The following is a 14,948-nucleotide window of genomic DNA, read 5'->3' on the forward strand; positions in this document are numbered from 1 at the left end:
TATTAGCTAAACCAAAATAATATCATCAACATAAATTTGAACAACAATCATATCATTCTTTTTGAGTTTTGATGAAAAGTCATTTGAAAGTAGAAATTTGCTCAATATTTCATAAGAAGCTCGAAGAACCTATTTTAAACAGTAAAGAGCCTTTCTAAATTAAAAAAAAAAAAAACATAATCCAGATGCTTGTGATTTTTTAAAATTGAGGGACTGCTCTACAAAAACTTCTTCCTGAATATACTCATTTAGAAACGCACTTTTAACATCTATTTGGTAAAGAACGAATCCTTTATGACTAGCAAATGAAAGAAGCATGCGAATAGACTCTAACCTAGCAAATGGTTTAAAGGTTTCCTCAAAATCGATACCTTCCTCTTTATATTAACCTTGGGCCACTAATATAGCCATGTTATGCACAATTATCTTGTTTTCATCTCGTTTATTTCTAAACACCCATTTTATACCAATGATGGTTTAATCATTTGGTCTAGTGAATAAATCCTAAACATTACTTCTTTTAAACTGATTTAGTTGTTCTTGCATGGCTAGAATCCAAAATTTATCAAACTCAACTTCCTTGAAATTTTTTTTGTTCAATTTGTGAAATGAAAGCACAACTATTGAGATGATTTCTAGTAGAAGCTCTTGTAGTAGTACCTTTAAATTTATCACCAATAATTAGTTCTTTTGGGTGAAAGGGAACAAACCTTCTTTCTTTTGGTAAAATAGGATCATTTGGTACTTCGGTGGGTTTTGAACGTTTGCTTCATCCTTGTGCTCATCTTTTAGATCTTCTTTGCTTTGGTCTTGAATATTTATTTGTTCGAAGCGAATTTCCAATCCTATATCATTAGCAATACCTCTCTCATACTCAATATGATTAGTTTCATGAAAGGCGAGATACATAAATTCTTCAACAATGAGAGTTCTTTTGTAAAATATTCTATAAGCTTTGCTAGTCGATGAATATCTTAGAAGGATTCCAATATTGGATTTTGAATCAAATTATCCCAAATTTTCCTTTGTATTCAATAAAGCATTTGCAACGAAATATTTTAAAATAACAGATATTTGAAATTCTATTTTTCCAAAGCTCATTGGTGATTTTTAGTTTTCTTTCGATTGACTGAAACTCTATTAACAATATAACAAGCAGTGTTAACTACTTCAGTCCAAAAGATTTTTACATACTATTTTCATTAAGCATAGTCCTAGCCATTTCTTGCAATGTACAATTCTTCCTTTTTACTACACCATTTTGTTAAGATGTTCTAGGAGTCGCCATTTTCGTTACAAAAATTATCAAAAGCGATATTATCAAATTCTCCACCATGGTCACTCCTAAGTTGTAATGGGTTATCTTTTCATTTTGGATCTTTTTTGCAAAATTGTTTGAATACATTCAAAGCTTCATCTTTAAGATTTAAGAATAGAACCCAAGTGAATATAGAAAAGTTGTCGACAATGGTGAAAGCATAATGTTTTCCACCCAAGCTAGCGGTTCTAAAAGGTCCAAAGAGATCTATATAGAGTAGTTGTAGTGGTTTTATAGTCGAAGAATATAGTTTAGATTTAAAAGAACTTTTCATTTGTTTACCAAATTGACAAGCATCACAAATTTTATCTTTACCAAACTTTAAATTTGGCAAATCTTTGACAAAACAAATTTTGAATATTTTTTCGAGGAGATCCATGCTAACATGACCTAATTTCTATGCCACAACCAATTATCCTCCTTTAAACTTGATAAAACATTTTTCATCACTTTCAAATTCGATATTTATGATACAAACATCTTTGCTTCGACTTTTTATAAACATCACATTTTTTAATATAGCATCCATAATAAGGCATTTAGAATAATCGAATTTAATATAATATCCTTTATCACATAATTGACTAATGCTAAACAATTATGTTTAAGGTTATCTACCAATAAAACATTTTCAATTGAAGGAAAAGAACGATTACCAATATTTTCAATTCCAATGATTTTTTCTTTTGCATTATCTTTGAATTTGGCATGATGTCTATCCTTCTTTTTAAATTTTGATAGTAATATTCTATGTCTGGTCATGTGTTTTGAATATCCACCATCCAAGAACCATTTTCTCTTTATCTTCTTTGGTACCTATAAAAAATATTTTAATTTTTGATCTTGACACCCATACAAGTTTGGGTCCTTTGTGGTAAGATTTTTCTAGACTCTCGAATCCACTTGTTCTTATTTCCAAAGTGCAGCCTCGTTTTGGCTAGACAATTATAAGGGACATATTGGAAAAGCTATATGTAGTGTTTGAAAGAGAGGTGTTTGAAGCTTTCAAACAATTTTTTGAAAGATTTTGTTTCCAAGAATGGTTTATATCGAATTCCTCATTTGTCAAAAACACATCTTTGATCACAAAGGATTAAGTCAAAATTCTTCTTTTCTTGAGTATATTTGCAAATAATCTTAGTTAGGTCTTCAACCGTTTCTTGTAAAGAAGAATTTTCTTTAATCAATGAATTATAATTAACAATTTCCTCTTTGATATCCTTTTGAGTTTCAAAAATTTTTGTTCATTCCATTTTTCAACAAGTATTGTTTCTTTGTAAAAGTGGAGTGATATACGGAAAACTTTTCAAATTACTCAAGAATTTCATCGTAGGAGGTAGATTAATCATCATATGAAAAATTTTCAATAAGTTATATCTCATCTTCGATTACCATGAAGCACATATTGATGACTTCTTCTTGACTCTCATTTTCATCTTGATCATCATCATCGCTTTCATCCTATGTTGTTTGGAGTTCATTTTTCTAGACGTTCCTCTTCTTGTTTGGGCACTCGGTTCTCTTGTAACCGGATTTGTCACAATCATAGTGAATGATTTTCTTACTTCTTTCTTTACCCATTTCTTTCTTGCTCTTGGAATCTCCGATTATTTTGAAAACTTCTCCACTTTTTGACAAGAAGAACTAGATCATCAAGCTCTTCATTACTCATATTTTCACTTGTAGTTCCTTCTTCAATTATCGATTTTTAGGCAATTTGGCGGTTGAAAGGCTCCTTTGATTCCTCCTTGCTTTTCTTTGTTTTCTAATTAGTTTTAGCATTGTTGATCTTTTAAATCATTAAGGTTTCATAAATTTCTTCCAATGGATATGAGTTGATGTCTTTGTTATTCTCTATCAACATCCTTAATGAGCTCCAATATTCTGATAGTGATCTATGCATTTTACTTACAAGCTATTAGTAAAATTTTTATCAAAGCTTTTGAGGTCATTAACAATATCAATAAAGCAAGTACTCATGTCAACAATATGTTCATCTTGTTTCACGAAGGAGTTTCAAATTCTTTGACCAAAAGATTAATCTTGGTTTCCTTTACTTTACTAGTGCCAACATGTGTAAATTCTAATGTATCCCAAATATCATATGCGGAATCGCACATGCTAATACGATTAAATTCATTTATATCTAAAGAACAATATAATAGATTTTTTGCTCTAGTAATTAAACATATTTTTCTTTTATCGTCTTCTTAATACTCCTCTCTAAGTTTTGGAATGGTTTGCTCAGTTTACCATCAACTTTAATAATCTTTGTAAGCACATAAAGAATATATTCGATAACTTCCCAAATATTTTAATCTATTGATTGAATGTAAATCATCTTTCTAGCTTTTCAATAATTATAATGTGCGCCATCAAAGAAGGGAGGACAATTTGTAGAGTTCCCCTCAAGATTTTGAAAATTGTGGTTAGCCATTACTCAAGATTGTGAAATCGTTTAATTTTAAAATTGAGAATCTTGCTTTGATACCAATGGAAAGCCCAAGAATAGCTAACCAAAAGGGAGGTAAATTGATTTTTGAAACATTTTTAAAAATTAATCCAAATTTAAGCAAGTTGAGAATGAATAGTCAATCAAATAAGAATGCACAAGTATAGAAGAAATAATTAAAATGGAGGAGAGCATGCAAACGATGTAATTGTGGAGGTTGATCCTAACCAATGATCTACCTCCTACATTACCAAACTCTTCATCACGAGCAATGCATTTTTACTAAATTTGATTAACATATGGTACAATACAAACCTTTACAATGCTTCTAGTGACTTACAAATAAGGAGCATCGATCTTTATACAATATTGAGCTTTTTGGAATATCAATATGACCCACAAATTTAAAGAGAAATGATTTTAAAATTTATAATTTCTCTCTTAATAAATGATATGGTCAAGTTAAGTGCAAAGAGAGAGATAGGCTCACACTTTAGTGAATAGCAATGAAAGAAGCTCAAATGTTAGGTGTGGGAAAAAAATTGATGAAAAAGATGTTTTTCAAAGATTGATTCAATCAAAAAAATCTCAAAGTGAATGATTTGATAAAGATAAATAGATGTATGACCAATAAAATTTAGTTCAAGAATATCTCACTTAAATGCTTTCAAAAGTGTGTAATGCATGCAAAGTGGAATGATATTTATAGACATCAAAAGGCCAAAAATTTTGACGAATCGAACAATCGATCCGGGCTTCCACACTCTAAACCGGATAGTTAAACTAGTTGTTTTGTGCCAGAATTAAGAACGGTTAAAAAAATTAGTCTGTTGGATGAATCGGATGTCCGCTTGGACAGATTTTCTTTAATTTTTCTTTCCTAATTAATTGTTTTGAAAAATGTAGGCTTTTAAATTATGTTTTTCACTTTACTTTTCAAGGTACTTGATATTATAATGAGTTCGAGTATCAAGTTGACATATTACCTTATGAAAAATAATTTTATGCAAGTATTTTTATGAAATAATATTCTCGTGCATAAAAAAATAAATTATTAAGATTTTAATAATTCATTGCTAACGATTAAAACATTGTATATTTACATATGAATGCATAACATCTTAGTCTAATAACTTCGATGTTTGACTAGTGAAGTTCTTTGTCACCAGTTATTTGTCATAAATGCTTGGCATCCATCTCAATTTTTATTGATCGTTCGATGCGAGTCTTTTGGTAGTGATCATTTTGTGTCCAACCGATCAACTTTGCAATAATAGCTATGAAGACCTGAATTCACTTGTTAGTAATAAAATCAATTTGTTTGTTATAATCAAAATATGAAGTCAACCTAGGTCAACAAAATACAACTTAATACTCTAAGATGCTTAAGTAGTGGCCTTTTGTCACCCCAAGCTTCAAAAGGTATTTGGTTACAAACAGCCTTAGTCGAACACCTGTTGATCTAATAAATTGCAGTATATACAACATCTGTCCAAAAACTTTTTGGTAGGCCACTATCATGTAACAATTACTTTGCCATCTCCATTATCATTTGATTTTTCTTTCAGATACTCCATTTTCACCGTGGAGTATAGCCAGCTGTGAGTTGTTTCTCCGTGCCTTCATCTTCAAAAAATAAACCCAAGTCATACGACTATAATCAACAATAAATAAAATAAAGTACCTATTTTTGGAATGAAATGAAGTATGCATAGGGCCACAAACATCAATGTGCACCAACTCCAAAACTTCTTTTGCTCTCCAAGCCACTCCTTCAGAAAAATGATTGTCTATGATGCCTCCCAAGAGTACAACCGTCATAAACTTCATTGTTCTCTTCAATGCTAAGAAGTCCTTGTACTATATTTTTTCTGTGCAACAACTCGAGGATTTCAAAATTAAATGGCTTAATTTTTTCTACCACAACCAAGATTCATCAATCACCGTAGTTTTTATGCTAACGTCTCTTGAATACTTGAAAGTAAGTGAAAAGCTTCTATAAGATCCCATTTTAACTTCAACCATAACATTTTTTTCCTTGATCATAGATTTTAGAACCATTACCTTCAAAACGAAGAACATAACCATGCTTCAAAAGTTGTAGAACACCTAGTAAGCTTTGATCCAACTCGGGATTGAAGAGCACATTGCCAATCAATTTTTTCCCTTTCTTTGTGTTAACACCAATACTGCCTTTGCCTTTCACTTTTACTACAGTCATTGCCCACCTTCACTTTGAAATTGAAAGTGGTATCCGTGTCTAAGAAAATATACTTCTCGGGCATCATGTGATTATTACTCCCGCTACCTAGCAACTAGACCTCATTCTTCTTTCTGGAAACATGTTGGCATGCAAAAAAATAGATTTCCTCTGGCCAAATTTGCTTGTTGGTAATTCTTCATTCTACGATCCTTTTGCAAATGACCGAACCTTTACAATGGTAACATTGAGGCTTTCCTTTGAACCAACAATCTTTTTTAAGATGGCTTATATTGTTGTAGACATTGCACTTCAGTGAAGAAACTTCTCTGCTTAATATTCGGTCAAAGCTACTTTTTCCTCTTCCTCTTAATCCTCTATCACCTCTTCTTTATCTTCCTCTCTAAAAGAATCTCCTTTGCCTTGATCTTGAGTTGATGGTTTCTTTTCAAAGATTTTTGAGTTTACATTGAGCTTTGATTGGAAAGCACTCTCAATTAATTTTTTTGAGGTTGTTTCCAACCTTTACTCATGAGATTTCAAGGAACTCAACAACTCTTGCACTTCCAATTTAGAGAGATCACTAGTTTTTTCAATGACAGCCACCATAGAATCAAATTTCTCACGCAAACTTATCAACAACTACTCAACTATTCTCTAATCTGTCATCTTTTCACCATATGTTTTCATTTGATTGATCGATTCTATAAATCTAGCTGAATAATCTTTCACATTTTCATTTTGTTTCATTCTCATGTTTTCAAAATCTCTTCTAAGAGATTGAAGTTTGATTGTTCTTACCCTATTATCTTCTTGGATTCTTCTTGAAGTATTTGCCATACTTCTTGGAAGTTTTTGTTCCCATGATTATTGAGAAAATATTGTTGCAACTTAAAATAAGTTTCAACCTTTCAAAATTAATTAATCACTTATATCAAGTATTCCTATCATTAAATTGAAAATTCTCTCCCTTTGGATGGACCAGCCGCCATCCACCATCCTGCCTCCCAAGCCATCGGACGCCTCCCCTACCGGCAACAGCAGCAACACCCCATCTCAACCCTTGACCTCACCTGGCCTCACGCCACCCTGTACATCCCCACCCTATACATCCCCACCGTCCAACACAAATTCCCAGCCTGCGAACCCTCATCAAGGCGGCAACCCTCATTCCGATCATACCCATGCTCCAACTCATCCACCAACCATTTTTCCTCATCTCGTTGGCAATTCGTTTGGTGGTTTACCTACAGATGCTTGCCAATATCTGAAGATGCAAACACCGGTGGTGAACCAGTTGGGCAATCATGTACGGGCTGATTCAATTGGAATTTCTAAAGTGTTGCAATTGAAGAAATCTACAGATAGCCATTTAATTGAGGGCGCATCAAAATCAAACCTGGGACAATTGAAGCCTAAATCCTATGCTATGGTATTAAATGGATCTCAAGCAAATGACTTGGACATAGATTCCTGTTCTCTGGACTTAAATTACATCAAACCTGTTTGTGATAATGGTCGAGTGAAGGTAGTTCCTCCTATCGAAGTGGCAGATGCAGGATGTGAATTATGGTAAACAACCTTGGTTGGTTACTTTGTTGGTAGGAAGTTAGCTTTTCCAATTGTGAATTCCATTGCTCATAAATTATGGGATCAATTTGGCCTTAAGGAGGTTCTATCCTCAGATAATGGTTTTTATTTCTTCAAGTTCGATAATGTTCGCCAGGCTCTTTTAGTTCTTGAAGGAGCGCCTTGGCATATGGCGAACAGACCACTTATTCTAAAGCGCTGGGAACCTAATATGACTTTGGCTAAAGAGAATCTACGTTGCATTCCTATTTGGGTAAAGCTTTATAATATTCCCTTTGAGTACTGGACAACGGAGGGATTGAGTCATGTAGCTAGTGCTGTGGGACGTCCTTTACGGGCAGAGATGTGATCACTCTTACACGTAAACGTCTTAGCTATGCACGTATTTGTGTTGAGATTAATGCATTGGATGAGTTAGTGGAGGAATTTGATTTCCGTTGTGCGAATGGGGATTGGATAACTATTTGTGTTGAGTTTGAATGGGTCCCAATTAAATGTTTGAAATGTGGGATATTTGGCCACAATTGCTCTTCTCAAACTATGCCTAGTGAGAGTAAGGGTAAGCTTGCCAAGGTTTGGGTTGCTAAAGATAAGACTGGACAAAGTGGTGTAGCTAATGAGAAACCACCTATTGAGGATGAATGGACCCATGTCTCACATAAGAGGAAGTCTACAGTTAGTGTTGATTCTGGGGTTGCTGTGCCTATTTCTAAGGAGGTCCAACGAGAGGTTGATCTAGTGGTTGTCAATGTGGCTCATGTAGAAGTCGATAAATCATCTTCACCTAGTGCTCCTAAATTGCATCTGGAGGAGTCGAATGTGCCTATTGAGACTTCTCAAATTGGGGAAGATGGTGAAGTTTCTCCAGATCCTCTTGCCATGCTAGGTGAAGATGATAGTGATACTTCTGTCCCTCAGTCTAACACGTTAGCAACGAAAGGTAGAGATTCTCTTCAGAAAAAGAAGAATGGGTCAGGAAGCAAGCATAAGAAAGGTAAGAAGCATCACTCCCCTAGAGGAGGTAGATGGTGCTAGTCATTTTGAAGTTGTGATTCTCTCCTTGACTTTAATCATGTTATTTGGATGTTGGAATATCAAAGGGTTAAACGATCCCATCAAACAATCTGAAGTAAAGAACCTTATTGCTTCCAATAGGCTTTCTTTATGTAGGTTAGTGAAAACTAAAGTTAAGGAGAAGAATCAAAATAAGGTGGCGAATGCCATCTTTAACTCTTGGAGTGTCCTCTTGAATTATAATTGTTCTCCGATTGGCAGAATTTGGGTTTGTTGGAATCCAATTGATGTAGATGTCTTGTTGGTAGGCTGTTCTGCTCAAGCTATCCATGTTCGTGTTAATGCATTTAATGGTAAATGGAGTTGTGTGGTGTCAGTGGTATATGGGGATAATATCCCAGTTAAGCGTGTTGATCTATGGGATGATTTTGTAGCTAGGCATGGAGGTTTTGCACACTTGCCATGGGTAGTCATGGGAGACTTCAATTCTGTTCTCTCTCCTTCAGAAGTGGCAGGTGGTTCTTCTTCTTGGCCTGCATGGCAAGATGATCTTGGGAATTGCATGACGACAGTGGGGTTGGCTGATTTGAAATTTGATGGCTGTTTATATACATGGTCTAATAAGCATGTATCTGATTTTACTCTCAAGAAACTAGATCGTGTGTTGGTGAATTCGAAGTGGGAGGAGGAATTTTTGGGATCGTCAGCTACATTTCTTATTGCTGGTGTGTCAAATCATTCACCTATGGTTGTGAAGGTTGTAGAGTTACTACATAGGAAGATTCGATTTCGCTTCTTTGATTATTGGATGGATCATTCGGATTTCTTTCCATTGGTGGCTGAGGTTTGGGATGAAAGAGTAGCGAGAACCCCTATTTTTTGTTTGTGTTCGAAGTTGAAGAAGCTAAAGCTTGCCTTGAAATATTTTAATAAGGAACATTTTTTAGAACTTCCTACGAGAGTTACTCAAGCTCAGACTGATATAGAGCATGTTCAGTGTTTGATTCAACAATCGCTTTTGGATTCGTCTCTACATAGGGAGGAGTCTCAGTTACAAAAGGAACTTTGGGAGTTGAGCAGGGCTAAAGAAGGCTTTTTGAGACAAAAAGCTCGTGTTAAGTGGCTGAATTTGGGCGACCAGACACTGCTTTCTTCTTCAAGGCTATGAAAAGTCACTATAGCAAGAGTAAAGTGGTTTCCATTTGTAAAGACGATGGTACTAGAGTAGAGGAGCCGCATGAGGTCAGTGAAGTCATTGTTGCGTTCTATCAAAATCTCCTTGGTCAACAGCCTAGTGGTGAGAGTATAGATATGGACTTGCTTCGAAAAGCTCTTCCTAAGAGTATCTCAGTAGTGCATAATGAAAATCTTAATAGAGATGTGACAATTGAGGAAATTAAAGAGGTCTTGTTCTCGTTGAAAGACAACAAGGCTCCAGGCCCAGATGGTTTTAATGCAGGTTTCTTCAAGAGGACTTGGAGTATTGTGGGAAATGATGTTCTATGTGCCATCAAGTCCTTCTTTGACTCGGGGCAGCTATTGAAGCAGGTTAATACAACTACCATCGCATTGGTTCCTAAGGTTCCAAATCCTTCTCATGTAAAGGATTTTAGGCCTATCTCTTGTTGCAATACTATTTATAAATGTATTGCTAAGCTTATTGCCAATAGAGTTAAAATGGTGCTCCCAGACATTGTTGGACCTCAAGAAACTGTTTTTGTTAAAGGAAGGCATATTAGTGATAATATTCTTCTTTCTTAAGAGTTGTTGAGGAATTATCACCGCATGAGAGGATTGCCTAGATGTGCTCTTAAAGTTGATCTCATGAAAGCATATGATTCTGCTTGTTGGGATTTCCTCTTTGCAGTTTTAATGGTGCGTAGTTTTCCCGAAAGAGTTGTTAGGTGGATTACTGAGTGTGTCACTACCACTCGATTTTCGATTTCTATTAATGGGGAGCTATATGGATTCTTTGCTGGTGGGCGAGGTATTAGACAAGGAGATCCTTTGTCGCCCTATTTGTCGCCTTGGCTATGGAGGTCTTTTCGCGGTTGATGGGGTTGATGGTTGCTGAACAGGACTTTAAATACCATTGGAGATGTGAGAAGGAGAAGATCACCCACTTATGTTTTGCTGATGATCTTATAGTCTTTTGTAGAGCTAAGGTTGGTTCTGTCTCGCTCATTGGAGAATGCCTTAATCGATTCAAAGCTCTTTCTGGACTTCTTCCTAATCCAGATAAGAGTAATTTATTTGCCAGTGGTGTTTCTACATATCTTAAGGATCAGTTGCTTGATGTTTTGGGGTATAAGGAGGGCGTGCTGCCGGTACGTTATCATGGCGTTCCGCTAATCTCTAGCAAATTGAGGGCTTCGGACTGTAAGATGCTGGTGGACCGTATTATAGCTACGGCTAAGAGTTGGACCTGTCAAGCACTCTCCTATGCAGGGAGGCTACAACTTATTAATACAGTGTTATTTTCTATTCAGGTCTACTGGTCCTCTGTAATCCTTTTACCTAAGGCTGTGATCAAGCAAGTGGAAAATTCACTACGGGTCTTCTTGTGGAAGGGTAGTGACCTTGGCATCGGTGGGGCTAAAGTGGCTTGGGCAAAAATCAGTATGCCTAAGGAAGAAGGTGGTTTGGGTCTGCGGGGATTGGAAATTTGGAATAAGGCTACCATGTTAAAGCATCTTTGATCCCTTTGTACGGATTCTGCCTCTTCTCTTTGGGTTTTGTGGACACGATATTATTTACTTAGAGGACGGAGCATTTGGGAATTGAAGTGTCCTAAGGATTGCTCTTGGAGTTGGAGGAAAATTCTTGGACTCCGGGATATAGGGAGGGACAAAATAAAATCCAGAATTGGGAATGGTAGACATACCTCGCTTTGGTATGATAATTGGCATCCTCTTAGCCCTTTAGAGAAGTTTCTTGGAGAGAGGATCATTCGTGAATCCAGATTGAGTAGACAAGCTAAGGTGGTTGATATTGTTAAGGGTGATACTTGAAGATGGCCATCAGTTCGCTCCCCAGCTTTGTCTAATTTGATGCGAGATACGCTTGATACTTTTCGGCCAGACAGTAATAGAGAGGATGCATTGCGATGGGAGGATGATACACATGGAGTCTTCTCTATTCGGAGTGCTTAGGAGTCTCTTCGACTTCGCTGCCCTAGGGTGACTTGGTATCACATTGTATGGTTCCCTAAATGTATTCCAAGACATGCATTTATCCTTTAGCTAGCAATTCAAGGTGGCATTTATACACAGTCAAAGCTTCTTCGCTTTGGTTTGGTACAGTCTATGAGTTGTGTATTGTGGGGTTGTTCGATGGAGGATTTGGATCATCTTTTCTTTACTTGTCCATTTTCGGAGCGTGTTTGGCATGCTTTGCATGCAAAATGTAACTTGCCTTGAATTCAACGGAGTTGGACAGGTACTCTTTCATGGATGGAGCAGTTTAGTGGGAGATCAATGCACTCCATCATTATTTGGTTGATGTTTGCAGCTTTAGTTTATGCTATTTGGCGTGAGCGTAATGCTAAGACCCATGGTGAGGCTCCTAAACACGAGTTTACCATTATTCGAGACATTGTTTTTTCTATTAGTGCACGTGTTAATTTATGTAAGGGCTTGGTTCCATCTAATGAGAATAGATGGCTCCAACGTTCATGGGGTTTTTCTACGGATATTTTCTGTTGTCGTGGTTAGGTTATGAGCATTTATCTAAGCTAATGTTATTGGTGTTAGGAAGACATATGTTCCTAGCCTAGTTTTTCTGGGGTATGCCCCTGTGATTTTGTAATTAATCTTTTCATTTTGGATATAATACACTTACCGTATCCAAAAAAAAAAAAAAAACTTTCAAAATTAAAACCTATGAATTTTCAATTTTAACATAAAATTAAAACACCATAATTCATATGATAACTTATATTTTAATGGTTTAACTGTGGGTGTTGATATTCACCTATACAAATGAGGTAATATTTCATTGAAAGAAAGAACAAGAAAAAGAAAAAGAAAAGTTAAAGTATTATATTCTCTACATTTTCATACTATATTTTTATAGGTTTTGGCAACTCGATGTGAGGCTTGTTTTTTATCTCCTTGTGGTTGTGCCCCATAGATGAAGAACCCACTGTAAGTTATATGGATTTTATCTTGAAGCCGATTAGTGCTGAAAGTACCTTCACAAAGGGGAGGCAACACAACTTTAGGATAGAGTTCTTGATGTGGCCTCCTATGGCTTGCATTCTAACCCTCTTCTTATTGTTGAATTATGATATTTATATTGTTATAATATTGCTATGTTTATGCAGTTATTAAATTATGTTATTTATATTTATTAGTTAATATGTTTATCTACACACAAATCTCTCAATTTTCCCAACAATCTATTTTCATGTTGAGATGATTTGCTTGTAGATTAAATATGGTGTGATCATCAAATCTTAATTCAATGTATGTTAATCTGTTATATTTTACTAATATCAATTGTAGCATATTTAAATGAAATGTGTATATGCAGTCATGATCATGTTGGAGGAAAGATGGGTATACTAACTTGGATTGGCTAAGACTTTTAAGAGGACAACACTAATAGGAAGAAGGAAGTGAAAAAAAAGAAACTTGTATTTCTCAAATTCAAGACTTTACACACTTTTTGGCTTGTTACAAAATGGAGGGCACTACCCTTTATATAGTGTTTACAAGAAGATTCTAGTCCACACATTTTCTAGAGACACCTAAATCACACATCAAGATATTTTCCTAGAATTCTTTAGATATTCTTTATAAAACCACATATCTTACTTAGATATTTATATAGATTTTTTTAGTAGATATTTATATAGATTTTTCTAGATAATGCTTCTAGAAATGCTATACATGTTGGGCCTTTTAATTGATTTGGGCCTATAAACAAAATCCTTAAGCCCATATTATTTAATCCAAAAATCAAGTTTACTACTCAACATCCCCCCCCTTAAACTTGATTTTGCTACTCCAAGTAGAGTTTTTAACTTGCGGAACACATCATGCTTGAGTGACTTAGTGAGAATGTCGGCGATCTATTCTTGGGGAGGTTACATATTTCAGCTGAACTTCTTTTTTTGCAATGCTTTTTCTTATGAAATGATATCTTGTAACAATGTGCTTGCTTCTATCATGGAATACTGGGTTCTTTGCCAATGCCAATGTCGATGCCGATTTGTTATCAACATGGATTTCGTTTGCTCTTCTTGTGATACTCCAAGCGTCTTTAACAAGTTTCTAAGCCAAATTGCATGGCAGACACTTGATGTAGCTGCAACATATTCAACTTCACGTGTAGATAGTGCTAGGATCGATTGCTTCTTTGAGCTTCAAGTAAAAGTTGTGTCGCCTAAGTAAAACACATACCCAGTCGTACTCTTTCTATCATCACTATCTCCACCCCCAATCGCTATCACTATATCCAACAAGTTTGAACCCAATTTTCCCAACAATCTATTTTCATGTTGAGATGATTTGCTTGTAAATTAAATATGATGTGATCATCAAATCTTAATTCAATGTATGTTACTCTATTATATTTTACTAATATCAATAGTAGCATATTTAAATGAAATATGTATATGCAGTCATGATCAGAAATATCAATTTATTCCCTTTATGAGTTTTCCTAAATATTTGGAGGTAAGCTATTGATAGTGGTCCATGTTAAATCTTTGTCCTGGGAGACTTCTACCTATATACTTCTTTTTTTTTTTTTCATTCTTTACCATGTTTAATGTTATACTTTTCTGATTTCTTTTAAATATGTTTTTAACTCCTTTTTATTGGTTTACGTTAGTGGAACTGACATTTTTTGCAACTGTAACGTTTGTGTAGTCTGCTTTATGAAAAAATTAATTTATATTTAGTCAGAGCCGATAATTCTTGTCTCTGCAAAAATCCAAAAAATATATGTTCAAGGTAATAACATCGTGCATATTGTGCAAGTATCGTTTTGTATCCGCCCCCCAGGGCACTTCTCCACTGGCAAAGGACGGACGCTGTCAAACCTAGCAGAGCAGAGGTCGTGAGTTCGAAACATGGGGCTCTTGGAAGGCAAGAATTTATTCTTGGAAGGCAAGGGAACATTTGGAAGGCAAGGATTTATTCTTGGAAGGCAAGTGGGAACTTGGAAGGCAAGGATTATTCTTGGAAGGCAAGGTGCAACTTGGATTGGCTTGCTTGGCACTTTGTCAGACCAGGTGGGGAGCGCTCGGACCCTGGCCAGTTGGAGGCACATCCTGTGATTAACCGGACTGTGTGAAGAGGGGCCGGATCACAGACCCAAGGATTAGTCTAGAATAGGACACCTTGTAAAAAAAAAAAAAAAAAAAA

The 14,948-nt window shown here is 35.4% G+C and overlaps 1 protein-coding gene across 1 annotated transcript; it reads left to right on the forward strand.

Moving 5' to 3' along the window:
• The first annotated feature begins 10,628 nt into the window (after positions 1-10,628).
• Positions 10,629-12,905, forward strand: LOC111392993. Its single transcript, XM_023018399.1, has 6 exons — positions 10,629-11,257; positions 11,336-11,555; positions 11,817-11,979; positions 12,085-12,252; positions 12,706-12,781; positions 12,899-12,905. Exons 1-6 carry the CDS (start codon positions 10,629-10,631, stop codon positions 12,903-12,905), a joined length of 1,263 nt encoding a protein of 420 aa, XP_022874167.1.
• Positions 12,906-14,948: the final 2,043 nt, after the last annotated feature.

The sequence above is a fragment of the Olea europaea genome, chromosome 4, assembly GCF_002742605.1.
Source record: "Olea europaea var. sylvestris chromosome 4, O_europaea_v1, whole genome shotgun sequence".
NCBI lineage: Eukaryota > Viridiplantae > Streptophyta > Magnoliopsida > Lamiales > Oleaceae > Olea > Olea europaea.

Coding starts and splice junctions, on each gene's coding strand:
- LOC111392993 (XM_023018399.1), top strand. CDS start 10,629: ATGGGGTTGATGGTTGCTGAACAGGACTTTAAATACCATTGGAGATGT. Junction 11,258..11,335: donor ATTTGGAATAAGGCTACCAT/GTTAAAGCATCT, acceptor TTATTTACTTAG/AGGACGGAGCATTTGGGAAT. Junction 11,980..12,084: donor GCATGCTTTGCATGCAAAAT/GTAACTTGCCTT, acceptor TGATGTTTGCAG/CTTTAGTTTATGCTATTTGG.